This window comes from Olea europaea, chromosome 2, assembly GCF_002742605.1.
Source record: "Olea europaea var. sylvestris chromosome 2, O_europaea_v1, whole genome shotgun sequence".
Classification (NCBI taxonomy): Eukaryota; Viridiplantae; Streptophyta; class Magnoliopsida; order Lamiales; family Oleaceae; genus Olea; species Olea europaea.
The window spans coordinates 12,330,512-12,350,146 of record NC_036238.1 but is presented as its reverse complement, the minus strand read 5'-3'; the positions used below and the strand labels follow the sequence as shown (position 1 = coordinate 12,350,146).

The window sequence follows — 19,635 nt, the reverse complement described above, 5'->3', positions numbered from 1 at the left end:
GGGAGTGATTTTGAGAATTGATTTTTTGACCGTTAGGAGAAAAGTGGGGTCAACGTGTGAGAGAAGAAGTCAAATATGACGGCTGTAATTGTGAAATAACGGTCAAAAAATTAATTTTTTGAGAGAAAAAATCACTCCCAAACAAGTCCTATGTTAGGTTTCTGGAAAAATTTAGTAAGAAATATATTGAATGGTTGGTGAATTTATAGAGATGACTGCTTGATATTTATTTCTAGTTTATGCTTATTGTGACCATGGGGTAAATTGAGGAGATTGAGTGAAAATGGGTGCTGTGAAGTATGTATCAGTTCAATGGTGAATGATCCATTTTGGCTCATTGGAGAAGATGAATGGGTCCTGTTCGGAATCGAATGAACCTTGCGCTAATAATCTCTACGTAGTTATAATTTTGGCTTAAAACATCCCTACCTATAAAATTTTTTGCGAGTACAGTCCCTACCTTTTAGACATATTTGCGAATAACATCCCTGACTTTTAGAAAAAATTTGGCGAGAGAATTCCCTGTTTTCTTACATATACCACCCGTTGATACACACCAACTCAAAAGTCCCTAAATACACAATTTTATTACAGAATCTGAGACACAATTCATCCACCAATCAACCGAAAACTGAAACAAAAATATCCAGTACCTGCTGAAGCAAAAATAACTGAAAACTGAAGCAAAAATAGATACAATTCATTTCAACTGTGCAAAATATCCACTGTGACAGAGACATAATTCCTTAACTTGCTACATTCTCCCAGTACATAAACACCAAAAAAGGTTCCCAAAGTGCTATATTATATCCACTACATGCAGACAATTTGTGCACTAAATAACAAAAACAAAAGCCAAAAAATTAATAAGTGAACTTGGCAGACCCCAAACAGCTTCATCCTAACAAGGTGCTGGAGGTGGTGCCCCTTTGTAGCCTCTCCTATTGTGTCCTGTTTCACCGCACTTCGTACATGTCATTATTAGCCCCGATCTTTTTCGTTGACCTTCTGTTGTTCCTGAAGTTGATTGTGAAGTATTGGCATTTCTCTTAGACTGACTGGACCTCTTTGGCTGACTTGAAGAAGCCACCTCATTCAGCTCTTTTCTTCTATTTTTCTTTGGCCTCCCAGGCCTCTTTGTGTATACCGGTGGAGTGAGAGGATTCAAACCTGGGGTAGGCCATGCGTCCGGACCTGTGATGGGAGAAATTGATGGAGTATATGTTCTCATGTATGCATCCTTCTTATAGATGTCATCCACGAACTCCGACACGTTCAGGCCTCTAGATACAACTGAGGCAATGACATGGCTACATGCAATTCCTGATAATTGCCAACCACGGCATGTACAAGTTCGTGCCCTTAAATCCATAGCATGTAGCACAATCCCGGCATTGTGGCGAACTTGGAACTTTTCATTGCCTGCGTACTCAGCCCACTCAAACCTTGCAAGTTTACCATTTTTGTCCAAAATCTTCTGAATTCTAGGTCCAACTGCTATTGTCCATCTATCACAAGACTCTCTACGGGCCACAATTCTCCTCATCAAATATACCCTGATATCCTCCAACATGGTTAAGATCGGCTTCTCTCTTGCAGCCACAATTGTGCTATTAAATGATTCACATAAGTTGTTGAGAAGCATGTCACACTGATTCCACTCTCTAAAGTGAGATTTACTCCAATGGGAAGCTGGTTTTTCTTCAAGCCATCCATAAGCAGCCGGGTCCGGGTCCAAGTCCATCATCTGTTGCATGTGCTGACGCCACTGTGATATAGTAGTGGCCCTGGCTGCATCCCACAAACAGTTCTTCAATGCTAAACCCTTGTGACAGACGCTGAAATTGTTGTATAGATGTCTGACACATGTCCTATGCTTCGAATTCTCAAACAATGTCCCAATTCCATTTGTCAATCCCTTTTGCTTATCTGAAATGAATATCCAATGTTGACTGCTATGTATGTGCAAATCATCCTTCAATAACTCCAAAAACCATTTCCAATTATCCCCATTTTCAACCTCCACAATTCCATATGCCACCGGATACATACCATTATTCGCATCAACACCAACTGCTATCAACAATTGGCTACCAAGCTCTGTCTTCAAAAAGCAGCCATCTACCCCAATCACCCTTCTGCAACCTCGAATAAAACCATCTCTCAATGCCCCAATGCAAATATACAACCGTCGAAATTCTCCAGCGTGCCCTCAACCAATGCAGTGGTCCCAATATTTGTCCTCTTTAACTCCCCACAATAATCCCACAGTAATTTGTAATGTTCCACCACACTCCCTCTAATTTTTTTGAGCGCCTTCTCCTTCGATCTATATGCCTGCCAGGCTGAGATATCACCTAAACCATCTCGCTTAACCCTCTCCATAAATACAGTAACTGACATGTTTTGCTCAGCCCTCTAATCAGCTAAATATCTATCTGCCAAATAGGATGAGGTCACCCTGAAGTTCTTGTATACCATGGGACAAGTATGCTCCTCCACAAAAGTTTTGATCACCCAACTTGCCTCACCATGCTCCTTTGTAGCATACAACACCCACGGACAATCTCCCTTACACTTGGCTCTCAATGTATGAGCATCATCCTTTTTGAACTTAATCTCTCTATTGTTTGTAACTGAATGTGAGGTGATTGTAGCCTTTAGTACGGCCTTCGACTCAAATATCAAGCCTGCATAGTCAAAAAAATTCAATGCATATCAGACCTTATGACACTAAAGTACATAAGCAAGTTTAAATTTGAAGTAAAGAATAGTGTTCGAATTACCTGTTTTGAACACTGGATCCTCCATATCTGTCCCCACATTGAAAGCATCATTGGAAGCCTCCTTCTTGAAGCTCTATTGCCTTTCTCTTCACTATGAATGCTTCGTAAATTATCGGAGTCCCCGTAGTCGGTATCTGAATTTCTAACAGGCTGCTCATTTGACATACCAAATCCGAAATCAAAATGAACTCTTTCACTCCCTACTTCAGCAGTATCTACAAGCTCCGACTCCATCTCATAATCGGATTCCACCAAACCTTCAACTTCCTCTTCTTCCACCCTTGTTTTTTCATTTTGATCTTCCTCCGGATTCAAATCACTTACATTTGTATCTCCCTCATTTTGGTATTGTAAGATTTGCTCGTATTGTGACCACAACTCGTCAGCATTTTCATCAAAATATTTATCTGACCAACTATCTTCAGGCTCATTTCCTTCGTTTTCAACAACTGAAGGGATATAACAACCTTCAAATGGTTGGTCTTCGTCAACTTGTAAATGTGAAGGATTCCACGGCAATGCATATAATTGCTTTTGGGCTACAACATATATTTTCACATCTGGACGTCTATCCCTATTCCTAAGCATTTCGTTAATATCCTCTTCACTCTCTAGTCTCATCAACCCCTTCCCTAAGCTCAATTTTTGCTTCTTATAGTAAAATTGTAACACACTTTCATCACAAGTCCCGTCTAAGAATTTACGCAAATTCTCTCTGTTGCACCATTTAGCATGAAAGAAGTCGACAAAAAGAACGGATCCCCCTTCATAAACCACATTGTTTGGCTTATCATAAAATTGGCCCCCATAATGCACTTCAATAGTAAAATATTCAGACCTACCACCTGTAAGCAATCGTATAAAGTTTACATCAAAATCAACCAACAAATTAAGGACGACATTGACAGAACTCAATGCAAGATGACATAACTCAATCGTATAATGTTAACAACCACGTGGACATTGACAGACTCAACCTCAACACTGAAACATGGATATTTTCTATGGCAGTAATACATCAAAAACAGAAAAGCAGGAAATACAACACTAACAACATTCCACTAAAATTTTATAGCTCACTGAAAATAATTAGAGTGACATAACTCAACCTCAACATCAAAAAAAAAAAAATCAATCAAAAATAGATACGAATGCATGCCAAAGGGAAATACGAGTGACAGAAAACAGAAATAAATTGGGGGATTCCAATCCAAAATTTTGTGAATGCACACTGGAATAAGAGAAATTCACACAAAAAATAGGGGATGAACTACATACCATATCTGGGTCGTTCGTCGCCGGGGTTTCTCAAATATGGAAGAAACATGTTCCTTGAAGGCATGCGTAACAACAACAAACACTATCAAAACCCTACACGTACACTTAATCATGCAAAGCACTACAATACGAAATGGAAAATGAAAATACTAACAAGTAATGATTCTTACTTGACGTCGCTCGCTGGACAAACTCCCAATGCGAGCTTCCACTATGCCGGCTGCTGGTATGCGACCATACGAGAGGAGAATGGAGCAATAATTGTTGAAATAGAAGATAAATGGAAATTCTTGAAGAAGCGAGAGACAGTCGAAGGGAACCGTTCGAGCTGTGAAGTGTGAAGAAGGAAGAAAATGAGGGGTTTTGATAGGTGAGACGGTTTTACCCCTGCTGACTGGACAAAAAATGGCTCTCTCTCTCTCTTAATTAACGGCAAAATGGATGGAACTTGGATGGAAGGACCTTCATCGCAACGAAATGTTGATTTGAGGGCAAAAATGTCAAAAAATGAAAGATGTGGACGTTTTCCACAATGAAACTGAAAAGTAGTGACGTTTTGCGCTAATTACCCTTTTAACTTTTTAGAGTAGAGAGTATGTTTGACTCTTCAAATTTAGAGAGTCGCTTACTCTCTATTCTTAAAGTACAATGATTGTATTTAATACATTACAAATTTCAATACTCTATAATTTAAATTTTTCAAATTATATTTAAATTGATTGGTCATTAATATATAAAAAAAATTATATTTAAATAAAATATGTGAAGAAATTATTAAATGTTCCTTGGAAAAAATAAAATAAAAAATCAAAATAGAGATCTTGTTGGAGTATATAAAAAAAAAATTACTCTTTAAATTTAAAGATGTTCTCTATTATACATAAAATGCTCTTTATAATTAGAGTCTTTTGAAAATGCTCTAATGGGTTTGAATTGAATTTGACTGCAAATCGATCCACGCATTTTGACTCCTTGGGTCCTTACGAGAGGAGCTCCTCAACCCAGTTGGGAGATTTTACGGCTGCATCCATAATATCTTGTCTGATGAAGTCTAAAAAATCACTCTTAAATAACAAAAATCAATTTACACTGCAATGTCGAGGCACTTAGGTGTAACTAATTAACATAAATAACTTTAGATGTTTAAAGTTCAGAAATAACATTGGGAAATTATCCAACAGTTGAATTCAAGCATTAATAAATTTTAGAAAATACAAAAAAAAATTTAATATATTATTATACTAATATAAAATTCCTATTCAAACAATAACAACGAGTAAATAAGAAAACAACTGAATATTGAGTTTTATCATCTTTTCATACTATAAAACTATTTTTAAATAAAATTTGATAAATAAATAAAAAAAAAAAAACCCCCCCTTGCTTTAGTTTTATTTTCCAAAATCATCAAAACATCTCGACAGTCTTATGTCAAAAAATTAAAATAAATAAAAATTGGTAATTTTACTGTATTTAACTTATTTTACCAGATAAGCAACTTCTCATAAGTACATTTGACCATAAGTATATAGATGTAAAAAGCAGTGGTAGGTTAAACAAATAATAGCACTCGTAAATGATTATTTTCTCAAACTTTTAATCTAGATTCAGGTTTTCAAAAGAAATTTGTATGACGAAATTTCTTTTTCTTTTTTTATGTCTACAATATTAAGCAAAAATTAAAAGCAGAACCTAACCAAACCTTATATTTGCTTCCTTCAGAGGACTGTAATAACTTAATGCATAAGATAATTTATGGTCAGCAGCCGGAAAGTTCTCATTATACACCTCTAAACGACCAGTATAATACATGTAGGTGACCTTATCCCTTACAGGAAACTCCTCAAAGTCGAAAATCCTAGCTGTTTCAATGCTTCTTATCACACTGCGACATAAATGGACTGTCCCGAGCTTGAAATAAATCTTAAACAGCTGGCACGTAACATATAAAGCTCCAATGCGCCTTGGTCCTTTTCCAGCAAGAACACCAAACACTTTCATGAGGAAAGAGCCAGCACTTTTCAATTTCTCCGGGGTTTTCCTTATTGAAGCCAGCTCTTTATCAGCCTTCAATTACAACAACATAAATCAGTCCATTTAATGCCCATTTCAGTGCAGCATTACACATGCACTTGCAAAACTTACTCAAAAGGAAAAAGTGGGGGAAAAATATAACTCTTAGCTGCTCGGTTAGAATCCTAATTTCATATGCAATCACGCATAAGGCTTCCAAAGCCCATGCTGATTCCCAATTTCGGAATTCCAGAATAAAAGCACTGTAATTCTCCACCATTAAGGCTTAAACTATTTGGGAAAAATTCACATTTGCAGCAAATTCAATCTAAAGATACATACTTGGCAGCTTTTTCAAAGGCCAGGTAAGACTCGACCAAATTTCTTAGCCGATAACTCAGCGAAGCACGGAATGCAGGAGCTAGAATGTCTGCATACTGAGAGCTCTCCAATTGTCTAATAATTCTGTTAGCAGCCTATTGATATGAATACCAAAGTTAAGGGAAAGTGAAAAGCCATAATTCAGAAAAGGTAAATGCCAAGCTTATCGCACATGTATGTGAAAAAAGATATACATATTTAATGGTGCATACAGTATACCTTTTATCCCTCACAAGTCAGTTTCTTTAGTGACAAAATTGCTCGAAAGAAAATTAAAAGAATATGAATGAATAGAGGTCACCATCCTCACAAGAGTAATAAGTAAAATTGGCAATACAATATCAAATTATTACAGCAATAAGCTCCATCGAAATAAACACATTACATGTGTGTTTGTAGTTCTCAAAGACAGAAAAATAATGAATAGAAATTTGATTGGAAATTCTTAAACGTACAAGTCAGCTTCCAAATACAATCAATTATCCAATGGACCAAAGAGTAATATGACTCAGGGAAAAAGACTCGAATAGTTTCACTCAATGACATGAAAAAGCATATACTAAAAAACTACAACAGCTTATTAAGCCCCTGTTTGGCCCTCACCATTATTTCAGATTTTAATTTGTAGAATAGTATTTTTTGGAGAATTGGTGGTTGAAAAAGAAGAAAAGTTTTCGATTTACTGTAATAATATTTTATAAAAGATAGTGTGGTTGAAATAAAGAGAGAGAAAAATAAAATTATATTTAATGGGGGCAAAACGGGGGCTAAATTACACCAATTCATTTTTCATTCTAACAGTGCTTAAACTTGCTCCAAAACTAGTTATACAATTCCAGTTTTGTCTTACTACTTGTGCAAATGTTCAGAATAAAAGGTGAAGGACACAAAAACCTCAGGTAAGGTACACAGGCCCCTCTGAAGCATTGACTTGGTTTAAGACAAAAATGAATATTGCCACAAGAAATAAACTTCAAAGGTCCGCATAATCGTGGCATAGTAAAGAAAATAGAAGTTTACTCCAGAACAATCAGTAAGTTCTCTTCCTGTTTTCCACCTCCTCTCACTGCACATCCTAAATTTCAATAAACACGCACTACGACAAAAAACCTATTAGTCATACCTCTCTCCTTTTCTTCAATAATTGCCACTGGCACGGGGAAGCCAACTAACACTTAGATGCCCACTTGCTTATATTATGGGAAAGTCAGAATTAGCTGATTTTGTTTATGTCTGATTTCATAGTTTTACTATATTTTGCAAGTGTTCTTCTATACATTATGCATTTCTCTCAAACACAAATTGGATATTTTATATTGTATATACGTGATGTAAATATGAGAGTGAGTGTTTATGTATGTGCATTTTCCTGAACTTTTGCTTTCCTGAATTATTTAATAATCTAAAGCCAACCACAAGAAGCATTCAGGTCAAGAGATTATATGTCCCACTGTAATACAAGTAATTATTGACCCAACAGCATTTAGGGTTCCCCACCATAACACTTGGAAACAACAAGAGACCACATAAATAAGGTAAAGAGGTGGTCTACGGATATTATGTAGCAAGATGTGAAGGAGCAGATTTGAGATGTAGAACAGCTGCAAATGCTAAAGTGATCAGATATTCTGATTTGGATTTAGAATACGTGAGAAAATTATGCACCGTGGGATGGCCAGGTTATGTAGAAAATCTTTCCTTAAACTAAAGTAAACTAACAGGCTCTCGAATTTATTGGCTTTGGACAAGGGGATTCAAATAACACAGAAAGGAACTGCCAATGGAAATTAGCATCCATGTCCTGCCCCAATCATATTTAAAAGGGAAATTGCAACCATTTGTCCTCAACCTTTATCACCTTTCGCAGTTTTGTCCCAAACCTTCACTTCTTGGATCCTTTCATTTTAGTTCCCCTGATTCCTATTGACACGAACTGTCCAAAAATTCAATTAACTAGTCATATGAGCCTCACATGATGAAAATGGAAAGGATATTAATATCCAAACACTATATAATCTTTAAATAAGTAAAAGAACATAAATATGGAAAAAGAAGAATTACCCAAAACACAAAGGTCAACTTCCTCACAGACCCTACTTACCTGCAACCCAGCCATCTCCTGCCCATCCCTTCCACAACACCCCCCGTCCACCCAACACACAGCCACCCCTTCAAAGACCTGCCACAGCCGCTCACTTTTCACTTATGTATTATGCATATTTCGTAGTATGGATGGGTGCCTAATAACATGGGTTTAGTACCCACATTTCTCCTTCATTTCTTTTATTTCTTCTTGATAGATTTACAGTCTGCAGACAAAATTCTCAATTTCAAAGTAGATCCCAGATTTTAACAATATAAGCCATGACTTTTCTAATTACTTCCACCTTTCAACTCATACCTTCCAACTGGACCTTTAACTAATTGTATCAACCCATACAAATTAACCAAAGACTTTTTAACAAGAAGATACCATACCATCACATACTAGGGAAAAATGTATAGATGTAGGAAATCACAACCGCATTATATTATGGAAAAGATGTAAACTTTTATCCAGTAAAATCACTAGTTGACAGCTAACATATAGCCAAGACAGAATAATAGAACAGAAAGCTTGGTTCTTTTGCTATATAATGTAGAACAGAATTTGCCATGGTTGGTTCACAAATTGCTCCTGAAACGCTGTTGTCTTCTCGAATGGGAAAATCCCAACGAACTAGGTTCGATATTAACACAAATACATTGAGCAGCACTTGATTCTCGTTTTCAAAGCATCAAGATTTACACCTAATAATTAACTAACGAGTATAGACATGAGCCCTTTTTCATAATCCCGATAATCAAACTCAATTACCGAAATTTCTTGAGATCGAATGAATAGCTGGAAGGTGTTGAGGGCGTCAGCGAGAAATTGGAGGGAGGAGGAGATGGAGAGGAGGCGGCTGAGAGATTTTCCGTCCTGAGAAGCCGTTTAGGTACTCGGCGATTCGCCGGTGGGCTTCTCCCATGCTCATATAGGCCGCCATGTTGCCGTTGCACCGCTGCAAATGATTGCCTGGGTATCTATTGACATTCGAAAATGATGTCAACAGTTTGCCGGGTCCACTCGCGTTCAGTGGACAAATTTCGGTGCTGTTTGGATCATTGATCTCATCGGACGGTGGAGATGCTTATTCGACGTGAGACTCAAGCAGTTCAAAGTGATTGAAACGCTCTCACGGATAGTGATAATCTCACCCAAAGACTATTAAACTTTTACAAGTAAATGATAAAAAGGAGCAAGATAGGAACACAATTAAATGACAAGACGTATGAAGTTGTATTTATTTTCCTCTTAAAAAACGTGCCAAAAATTTATGTACCCAACACTTATTCTTCTTTCTAGGTTATCTCTTTTTTCTCTATTCGTGTTGTTTTTATCCTCCCCCCTCTCTTTTTAAGGAGAGATCATATATAGAGTTTGGGGAAGACGTGGTAATTGTTGGTTCCAAACCACGTGCCCTTACCCCATTCTTTTATATATCATATCCTTCTTATATATCATTTTATTATATTGATAGAAAGCCAACTGTCATATGCCTCTAGGCTGATATTCTTGACATAAGATAAAATAGACGTATAATCAGTCTTTCACAAATATATTCGTCAGGTTAGTAAAGGTGGCAGACTCTTCGCCTCTTCAGACTTTGTTACAGAACCTTCGTTAGGGCTTCGGTACCCAAATGGTTAAATTGCACCTCGGCCACAACAAGGACTTTGGCTTCATTTTTTAGAACCTTAACTGGTTGTGAACATAAGGATTTGAACACAGATCCTTAGTTAGGGCTTTAATACCCATCTGGTTAAATGACACCTCGGTCAGAACAATGACTTCAACTTCTGAATCCAATTTGTAATCTTATTGCTTCGTCTCGTCATATGTTTCGAGTTGACCTTCTAATGACATCAGTGGATATTCCACATAGCGCTTTCTGATGGTTAACATAATACAGGGAGTAACAATATCAGTAGCATCTTTGTAAAGACGAAGTAGTTATATGGTGTCGTTTCCCATAAGTTTTTGTTGATAAAGGAGTTGAAGTTAAGTGTCAAAGCTGTCTACTTCTAATGTTTCGTTGAATCTCCGAGGAAAGGAGCCGAGGTCCCTTTTGCCCGAGGTTATTATTTTATGACGAGAACAGAGGTCCCTATTTTTCGAAGCTCTTTGGCTTGTTGTGTATATATATTTCTCGAAGGCAAGAGGGTCGATCTTGTTGCCCAAGCCGACGTCTTAACACTTGTAACCGCATATCTTTCGATTTCGCGAAGATGAGCTGACGACTCGTGCATAGTCCTCCTTTTCAGTTAGTCAAACAGGATCTACGTATTTTGGGGGTGGTCCCTTATGGGGTCTTCCCTTATCATTTTCTACACGTGGGCAGTTTTATCAAGGTAGTTTCATCTTCACTTCTTCTTTGAACAGACTTCTTTTACAAGTATTTGGTTTAGTTTGAGATAGGGTAGGGCTATGCCCTCTTTGACCTATTCTGATGTTCCTCTTTTTTCCTTTTTGGATGGGGCTAAAGTATTTAGCCTATTAACACGAAGGTCGGCCTTCACCTTTTGATCCAAAGCTTCCGTAGGTAACATAATTCTATGAAACTTATGCCTGAGCTGCTTTGATTAGAGGAGACAGTAGATCGCACTTTTTCGTCGCTGTTGTTGTGTGGTCAGTTTTTATTGGCTGACGTTATAGGGCCCGCTTCGGTAATTATATGCATTAGTGCCTCTTTTCGCAAGAGAAGCCAGTCTGAGATGGCCAAAATGCGAGCTCATCTTTTTAGCGAGGCCTTTTGTCTTACTCATAGGGGTAGTTCTTAAGACTTATGTCCGTCTACATCTTTTGGATGGGATGGAAAAGATAGGAAATCATTTTTCTGTAGGGCTTGTGCCCTTGGTTCACTGATTTACTGCGAAGGTTGTCTCATGTTTTCTGGGGTCATGGGCCCCGCCCGATAGTTATATGTCTTAGCGCCTCTTTTCGTAAGAGGACTTCAACTCAAATGGCCGGTCTTTAAGTAGACATCTCCCTGAGCTTATACCTTTTCTCCTCGTGTTGTTAATCTTGATTGGCCCTTATTCGAGTTAGTGCAGCTCGTCTTTCATGCCTATTTCTATGCAAGGGATGCATGTATCTATGGTCGAGCCTAGCTGCGGCTCCCGACCGAGGTTGTCTATGCTGATTTCGCATTGATGGAGGGTTGAAGGAGATAGGAGGGAGTCTGGCCTGAGTGGGCAAAATGCGGGGTCGGTTCTGTCTGTTTCTTTTAGGACCAAGCCTGTCAAAGACACTGGCCAACCTCCTTGGCGCGATTGTCCTATTGTATTCTGATAGAACGACAGTCTTCCCTATCATTTGGTTGGTGGCGTAGTCGGCAACTGTGTCCGCATCCACCTTCTTTCTAGTGGAACGACTTCCTTGTTTTGTGAGGAGTTAGCCATTTGACCTTGCATATGCTCTAGCAGTTCTTGCATTGCAACGTCTTGTCGGGAGATCGTCCTCACGTTTACGGTGATGGTGGCCAACTCCTGGCGAGCTTTGCGTTAGCCTGGGCTTGCTCCTCGAGCGACTTCTTCGGTGGTGAACTGCGAGGGCAGCTGGCAACAGCTCCTGGATTATTGGGGTACTTTCCGAGGACGCTTTCTCACCAAAGAGTTCTTTAATTTGTCTATGTATAATTTCTTCCTTTGTCAAAATCATGGCTGCCCCTCCTCGACAGATAACCTCTCTTTGGCTTTGTTTCTGGGGTTGTTTTCCTTTGCTCAAGGATTTAGCAAAGTTTCTTTTGAGTCGCTTCTTTCAGCACCTCGGTTATTCCCCGTATTGTTCTTTTTCAAGAACGTCGCCTTTTGTTCGAAGGCCCTACCCTACAGGGTGCTTGCTATATAGCTATTCCAAGCTTTCCATAGATAGCGCCAATCTTTTGACATTCGAAAATGACACCAATAGATACCAAGCCCACTTGCGTCCATGTGGGCAAATTTCAATGCGTTTGGATCGTTGATTTGATCGGATGATAGAATGGATACAGGAGATGCTTATTTGATGCGAGACTAAGCAGTTCAAAGCCGGCGAAGTGACCGAAAAGCTCTCACACAAATAGTGATAATCTCACCCAAACACCATTACAACTTTTGCAATTAAATGATAAAAGGGAGCAAGATAGGAACACAATCAAACGGCAAGAGACATATGGAGTTATATTTATTTTCCTCTCCAAAAATGTGCCAAAAATTTTTGTACCTGTTACTTATTCTTCTTTCCAGGGGTTTTTTTTCCCTCTCCTTCTATACGTGTTGTTTCTATCCTTTTTTTCCTTCTCCCACCTTTTTCTAAGAGGAGGTTATATATAGAGTTTGGGGAAGGCGTAGTGGCCATTGAATCCAAATCACGTGCCCCTACCCCCTTCTTTTATACATCACATCCTTCTAATACATACATTTATTACATTGATAGAAAGCCAGCTGCCCTATACCTCTAGGTTGATATTCCTGACGTAAGATAAATTAGAGGTTTAATTAGTCTTTCACAAAGATATTCGTCAAGTTAGCGAGGATATCCTCCCAATGGTCACTGCACTTTGCAAAAAATCCCCTAAGAGGTCACCGAACTTCAATACGTCCCTAAATAGTCATTAAACTTTGCCAAAGTCCTCCAAGAAGTCACCGAACTTTAAAACATCCCTAAATGGTCATTGAACTTTGCCGAAATCCTCTAGAGAGGTCATTCAACGTTGTGAATTGGAACCCCATACATAACTAGTTTAGTGACCTGCCAGGAACTTTTTGCAAAGTTCAGTAACCATTCAGGAATGTTTTGAAGTTCGTTGACCTCTTGTGGGACTTCGAAAAAGTTCAATGACCATTCAGGGATGTATTAAAGTTCGGTGACCTCCTAGGAGATTTTCTGCAAAGTTCAGTGACCATTGGGAGGATTTCCTCTCAAGTTAGCAAACGTGGCAACCTCTTTTGCCTCTTTGGACTTCGGCACAAACCCTTCGTTAGGGCTTCGGTACCCATCTGGTTAAATGGCACCTTGACCATAATAAGGACTTCGACTTCATCTTTTAGAACCTTGGCTAGTTGTGAATATGAGGATTTCGGTACAAACCTTTCGTTAGGGCTTCAGTACCCATCTGGTTAAATGGCACATCGGCCAGAACAAGGACTTCGACTTCTGGAGCCAATTTGTAATCTTATTACTTCGTCTCTTTGTATGTTTTGGGTTGACTCTTCTGATGACATTAGTGAATATTCCACGTGGCGCTTTCTGATGGCTAACTTAATACATGGAGTAATAGTATCAGTAGCCTCTTTGTAAAGACGAAGTAGTTATACAACATCGTTTCTCATAAAGCCTAATTCCATTCGTGAACCGTGTGCAATTGCATTTTATCTGACGACGAAATTTGTTCGAAAAGGGCACTTCCCATTGGAACTCCATTATCTCCAAATAAAGGAAGAACGGAGCCTCCTCTTGAATATTTCACCATTGAGCTCCATAATCTCAAAATACATTTTTTTTCTCTTTTTCGAATTCATTTTTAATTAGACATTCTTCAAATAAATAATTAGCATGTAAATTTAAAACTTTTTTGTACTTTAATCATACAATCTTAAAAAAAAAAAAATTATTATAAAACTCATGCTTTGTTAAATATGGGGCTCAAACGGGGAACAATTGTGGTCAAATTCTACACTGAATTGAGCTGTTACGAAGAGTATGTTTGAATTTATTTTATTGAAAATGTATAATTGAAAATCAATTCAAGTTTATTTTTTAAAAGAATAGAGAACTCAAACAGGGTAAATATTAAAATTGCTAATTTCATACATAAAAGTTTGGATTATGATTTCTTAAGATGGAATTTCAAGCTGTAAGACATAAATAAGCAATTCAATCTATTAAAGTTTAATCAAGCATATGGTGCGTCAAGATGACTTTGTTAACGATGAGGATATCATGATATTAGTCTGAACTTTGTATTCATGCATTCTTCTCATCTTATAGTGATTGCCATATCACGAGGTGGAGCTGCATTTCATTCTTGTCGTCGACTTGGACTTTTGGGCTTAAAAATGTAGGTGAACTCCTCTCTAGCCGATCGTTGCACCACTCATGATGGAGGAACGTGGTCTATCTAGGCTACTCTCAGACATATTAGGCATTTAATTTCCTTCGACCATAACACAATTTTTCACATCTAATATGAGGGAAAACTAGGTTGCTAACTCACAACAAAGAGATGCAAAGACGATATTATCCTGACTCCTGACTTGCCTTGGCAACTTTGTCCTTGAATAGATGGATAGATATGACTTTTCTATGTTCGTACGTCTTTAGACTTTATTATTTCATTATTTCTATTTGTAGAGGGCTAGTCTCTTCTCATTTATTGTTTTATCTTTTATGCTTTTGATTAGAGGTCAGATTTACGCTCTCTCCTTTGTATTCATTTAGGGTGTGTTATCTTCCTGTTTTAGTTTTGTGTTTTGAGTGTGTATTTTGAAATTGTTGAAAATACCTTTTTTTTTTTAACATTTTGAGAAACGCTTCTAAAAACAGAAAAATGGAAAATATGTTCACTATGAAATTCTTTGAAATTTTGGAAAATGTGTTTACCACCAGGTCCATCACCGTCAACCACCGCCGGCAAATACAACCACACCATTACCATCGACCAAAATCAACACCACTGCCGCCACCAACCATCAACCACACCATTACATTAATACCGCCACCGCCACCATCAACACCCATTGCCTCCCAGATCCAAAAAACAAAAAAATGCCCAAAAGAGAGAGAAGGCAGATTTTGGACAAATTTGCAGGTGACCTATCGCCGTCAAATCCCCATCGCGATGAACTGCAGCTTCCCTCTCTTCGACTGCCGACAGAGATGGGCCCAAACCACAGCAGTGTCGCCTCCCTTGGGTCTCGATGAATGGGTCCCCACACTGCGTTCACAGCAGCGTCGCGTCCCCAAGTTGGCGCCGGTGCATCTCCTTCGTCACCAATTGAAGTGTGCGACCATCCATAGCCGGAGTCGATCATCCACAGCCGACGTCCAGGAGAGATAGAAGGCAGAGAATGGTTGGAAGAAAGTGATGAGATTTGGTTTTGTGTTTCAAAATGTGTTTTCCGTGTTTTGTATTTTTCTCGAGTTTTGTACAGAAAACAGCCAAAACGACATTTTGGTCGTTTTGTGTTTTTTTCACAATTTTTTTTTTTTTTTCGAGTTTTGTACAGAAAACAGCCAAAACGACATTTTGGTCGTTTTGTGTTTTTTTCACAATTTTTTTTTTTTTTTCGAGTTTTGTACAGAAAACAGCCAAAACGACATTTTGGTCGTTTTGTGTTTTTTTCACAATTTTTTTTTTTTTTTCGAGTTTTGTACAGAAAACAGCCAAAACGACATTTTGGTCGTTTTGTTTTTTTTTCACAATTTTTTTTTTTTTTTTTGTGTTTTCGAAAATGTGTTTTCGAAAACAGGGAAGAGAACGCGTTTTCACTGTTTTGAAAAACCGAAAACAGAAAATGACCAAAAAACGGGAAAGAGCATGCACCCTTATATTCCGACTATATATGATAGGGGGAATCCTAACACCCTTTGTCTTTATTTAGTGGAGCCTAAAAATTACGTTGAAGCTGTGATGGTGCTTTATTAGAAAAACCAACATTAATCGAAAGATTAGACAGTGAACCTAATTTTTCCTAAATTAATGAGGATGATTGAGTGTTGTAGTTTGAGATTCTTTGTCTTATGAAACCATCACTATAAGAATTCTAATGTGAAATATCATAGTGATGATGAGTTGTCTACTTCGACATCTCAAACTTATATTTAAGCATTGAATTTTTAGCTATCGAATAGTAAAATAGATATTAGTTCTGATCATGAAAAGCAAGTGTCCATATGTGTAGCTATAATTGCCAAAAGTAACAACAGCAGCAAAATCAGAAAAGAGAAATAAAATAGTCACCAAAGAAAATGGAATTACTCAATAAAATAACAGAATGAATGCAATCGAGTTAATTGTCCCATTAATCACCTTATGTTTGTGTCTTCGATTGCTAACTAAATTTTAAGGTGGTCAAATTTTGGTCACTAAAATTGTAAAAATGAAGTGTTTGCTAAAAAATGTGTACCGCAAGTGCACGTATCGCGTACAAGTAATAAAGTAAACAAACAAGTCCAAATTGTCGATCTCACATGAATTGATTACTCAATTGCACAATAATTAATTTTAATTTTAACAATGAAACACAATAAATTTGAATTTTGCAAATGATGAAAACTACTTAAAATTCTACTAAAATAATGAAAGATCACTAACATAAGATACTATTGGATGATAGAGTACTCATTTCTCATGAGATTGACAACTTGAACTCGGTTGTCAACTTTATTACTTGTACGTGACACGTGCACTTGCGGTATACATTTTTTAGCGAACAATAGACCAACGTCATTTTTATAAATTTAGTGACCAAAATTTGATCACCTCAAAGTTTTAGGGAGTAATAGAAGGCATTTTCAAAGTAAAATAACCAATCGAAGACGTTTTTAAAGTTAGTAATGAAAGACACTTTCTTACACGACAATATGGTAATGGCGTGATGGAGCGCCACATTTTCATTCCATTAGTAACGTCACCAATTTCGTTAGATGTTTGAAATGGATATTATGTCATTGAGTAACATTCAATATTTGTATGAGTTTAATGGTCAAAACTCAATATTTTAAATTTGAGCAAGTAATCGAAATTATAGTGATTATTGGAACAATTAACTCAATGCGATCATCCCGCCCACATTCATCAAATTGTTTTGGAAGATAAATTGTCCTTCTCTATTCACGTTACTTTTCGTTGACAGACTGTAGGTATAACCGCTGATGTTTCGTTCAATTTAAGACAACCAGCCTACATACGAGAATAATTTCGGCCATATACCCTTCGTTTTGACTCCACCACTTACCTTCCCCAACAGCTACCTATCAGCTACCGGTTTACCCTTTTCTATCTCATCCTCTCTCCCCCAGTCACAGAGAGGACAGGGAGAGAACAAAAAGATTAAATCTTAAAAACCCTGGATTCAGATTCTTCGTATCTGCAAACACTTATGAATTCTACTTGAATTTTCATGTTTTCGCACGAAAATAACCTGATCCAAGAATCTTGATTAAAAGGGTGTTCTGGGTGTTAGCAAATTTGTCATGACTTCAGATTCAATATCTAATTTAAAGCCTGCACCAATTCCATCCAAAGAGGAAGACGAGTTACCAAATTCAACCGCTGCTCTTTTGCCCTTCGACACGGAATCTTCCTCCTTGATCTCCCCGTCATCCGAAGAATCGACCAATAAGGTTCTATTCATTTGTCTAATTCTTTCCACAGGCATTGCTCTCTCCGCTGCTTTTGCCTTTGCCTTTTTATTCTTCTCCTCTTTGGCTTCATCATCACCATCAGCAACTTCTCAATCCCTTGATCAAGTCTCAAGGCCACTCACAAAGCTCAAGCACCCAGTTGTTTTGTTAATATCATCAGATGGTTTTCGATTCGGGTACCAATTCAAGACCCACACTCCAAATATCAACAGATTGATTGTAAATGGTACCGAAGCCGAGTTGGGCTTGATTCCAGTGTTTCCATCGCTGACCTTTCCGAACCATTACTCAATTGTCACGGGTTTGTATCCTGCTTATCATGGAATAATCAACAATTATTTTCTCGATCCAGACACAGGTGGTGCCTTCACTATGGCCAGTCATGATCCCAACTGGTGGCTGGGAGAGCCGATGTGGGAGACAGTCACGAATCATGGCTTGAAGGCTTCGACTTATTTCTGGCCCGGTTCTGAGGTAAAAAAAGGTTCTTGGAATTGTCCCAAGGATTATTGCATGTATTATAATAGTTCTGTGCCTTTTGAAGAGAGAGTTGATACTATTTTGAAGTACTTCGATTTGCCTGATAGTGAGATTCCTGTGTTTATGACGTTATACTTTGAAGATCCTGATCGTCAGGGTCATAAGGTTGGGCCTGATGATCCTCAGATTACTGAGGCAGTTGCTAGAATCGATAAGATGATCGGCAGATTAATTCGTGGTTTAGAATCGAAAGGTGTTTTTGAGGATGTGAATATCATCATGGTTGGTGATCATGGGATGGTTGGTACCTGTGATAAAAAGTTAATCTTTCTGGATGATTTGGCTCAATGGATTGAGATTCCGAAGGAGTGGGTGCAATCTTACAGTCCATTGCTTGCAATTCGTCCACCACCCGGTTCTCAACCAAACGATATTGTGGCCAAGATGAACGAGGGCTTGAAGTCGGGGAAAGTAGATAATGGTCAGTATTTGAGAGTTTACCTAAAGGAGGAGCTTCCTAGTCGACTGCATTATTCAAACAGCGATCGAATCCCACCAATTATAGGCTTAATCGAAGAAGGTTTTAAGGTAGAACAGAAGAGATCCAAAAGGCAAGAATGTGGAGGATCGCATGGATATGACAATGCAATTTTCTCCATGAGGTCCATTTTTATTGGTCATGGACCTCAATTTGCTCGGGGGAGAAAGGTCCCTTCTTTCGAGAATGTTCAGATATATAACTTGGTTACATCCATCCTCAACATTACAGGAGCTCCTAACAATGGGACAGCATCATTTTCACAATCTATTCTTTTGCCTAGCCATTGAAACTTTGACACTGAGATACCAAACTGAATTGGATATTGAGTGAAACCATCTGGTGAGGTAATTGCTGATATATCTCCATATTGATACAATGGGGGGTTTTGCAGATTACATTTTGACTATGCAAACACGAGGAGGAATACTGGTTCGTTAACTTGTTGCTTACTTTCGACTTATTTTGTACACGTGCTTTATATGAAAGAATGAACCAGTCTCCAAATAGAAATATTGTACATTTTTAATTGAACATCATATTCGTAGTCAAATTTAAGAATATTTTAAAGGTTCCATGATTTGATCAGTTTGTCTTGTGATTGCCTCAACTAGGTTCTTCTTGACTTCATTCCTCGTATCTCTGTCATACTTCTCTTGCAATTATAGTACATTCGTTTCTTATCACTTCATTGAAATATATTATAAAGTACTTAGGCCGTTTCCAAT

General features: G+C 37.9%; 3 protein-coding genes across 3 annotated transcripts; 1 reads left to right on the top strand and 2 right to left on the bottom strand.

Moving 5' to 3' along the window:
• Positions 1-901: 901 nt before the first annotated feature.
• LOC111372463 lies at positions 902-2,403 on the bottom strand. Its single transcript, XM_022994816.1, has 2 exons — positions 2,190-2,403; positions 902-2,145 (listed from the first exon to the last, which is right to left on the bottom strand). The coding sequence occupies exons 1-2, from the start codon at positions 2,401-2,403 to the stop codon at positions 902-904; spliced, it is 1,458 nt and encodes a 485-aa protein (XP_022850584.1).
• A 3,340-nt stretch (positions 2,404-5,743) lies between these two features.
• On the bottom strand, positions 5,744-6,826 carry LOC111372452 (enhanced ethylene response protein 5-like). Its single transcript, XM_022994807.1, has 4 exons — positions 6,812-6,826; positions 6,420-6,553; positions 6,241-6,340; positions 5,744-6,131 (listed from the first exon to the last, which is right to left on the bottom strand). The coding sequence occupies exons 1-4, from the start codon at positions 6,824-6,826 to the stop codon at positions 5,757-5,759; spliced, it is 624 nt and encodes a 207-aa protein (XP_022850575.1). The 3' UTR covers positions 5,744-5,756.
• A 10,592-nt stretch (positions 6,827-17,418) lies between these two features.
• On the top strand, positions 17,419-19,482 carry LOC111411205 (ectonucleotide pyrophosphatase/phosphodiesterase family member 1-like). Its single transcript, XM_023041760.1, has one exon. It carries the CDS (start codon positions 17,719-17,721, stop codon positions 19,195-19,197), a length of 1,479 nt encoding a protein of 492 aa, XP_022897528.1. The 5' UTR covers positions 17,419-17,718; the 3' UTR covers positions 19,198-19,482.
• The last annotated feature ends 153 nt before the right edge of the window (positions 19,483-19,635 follow it).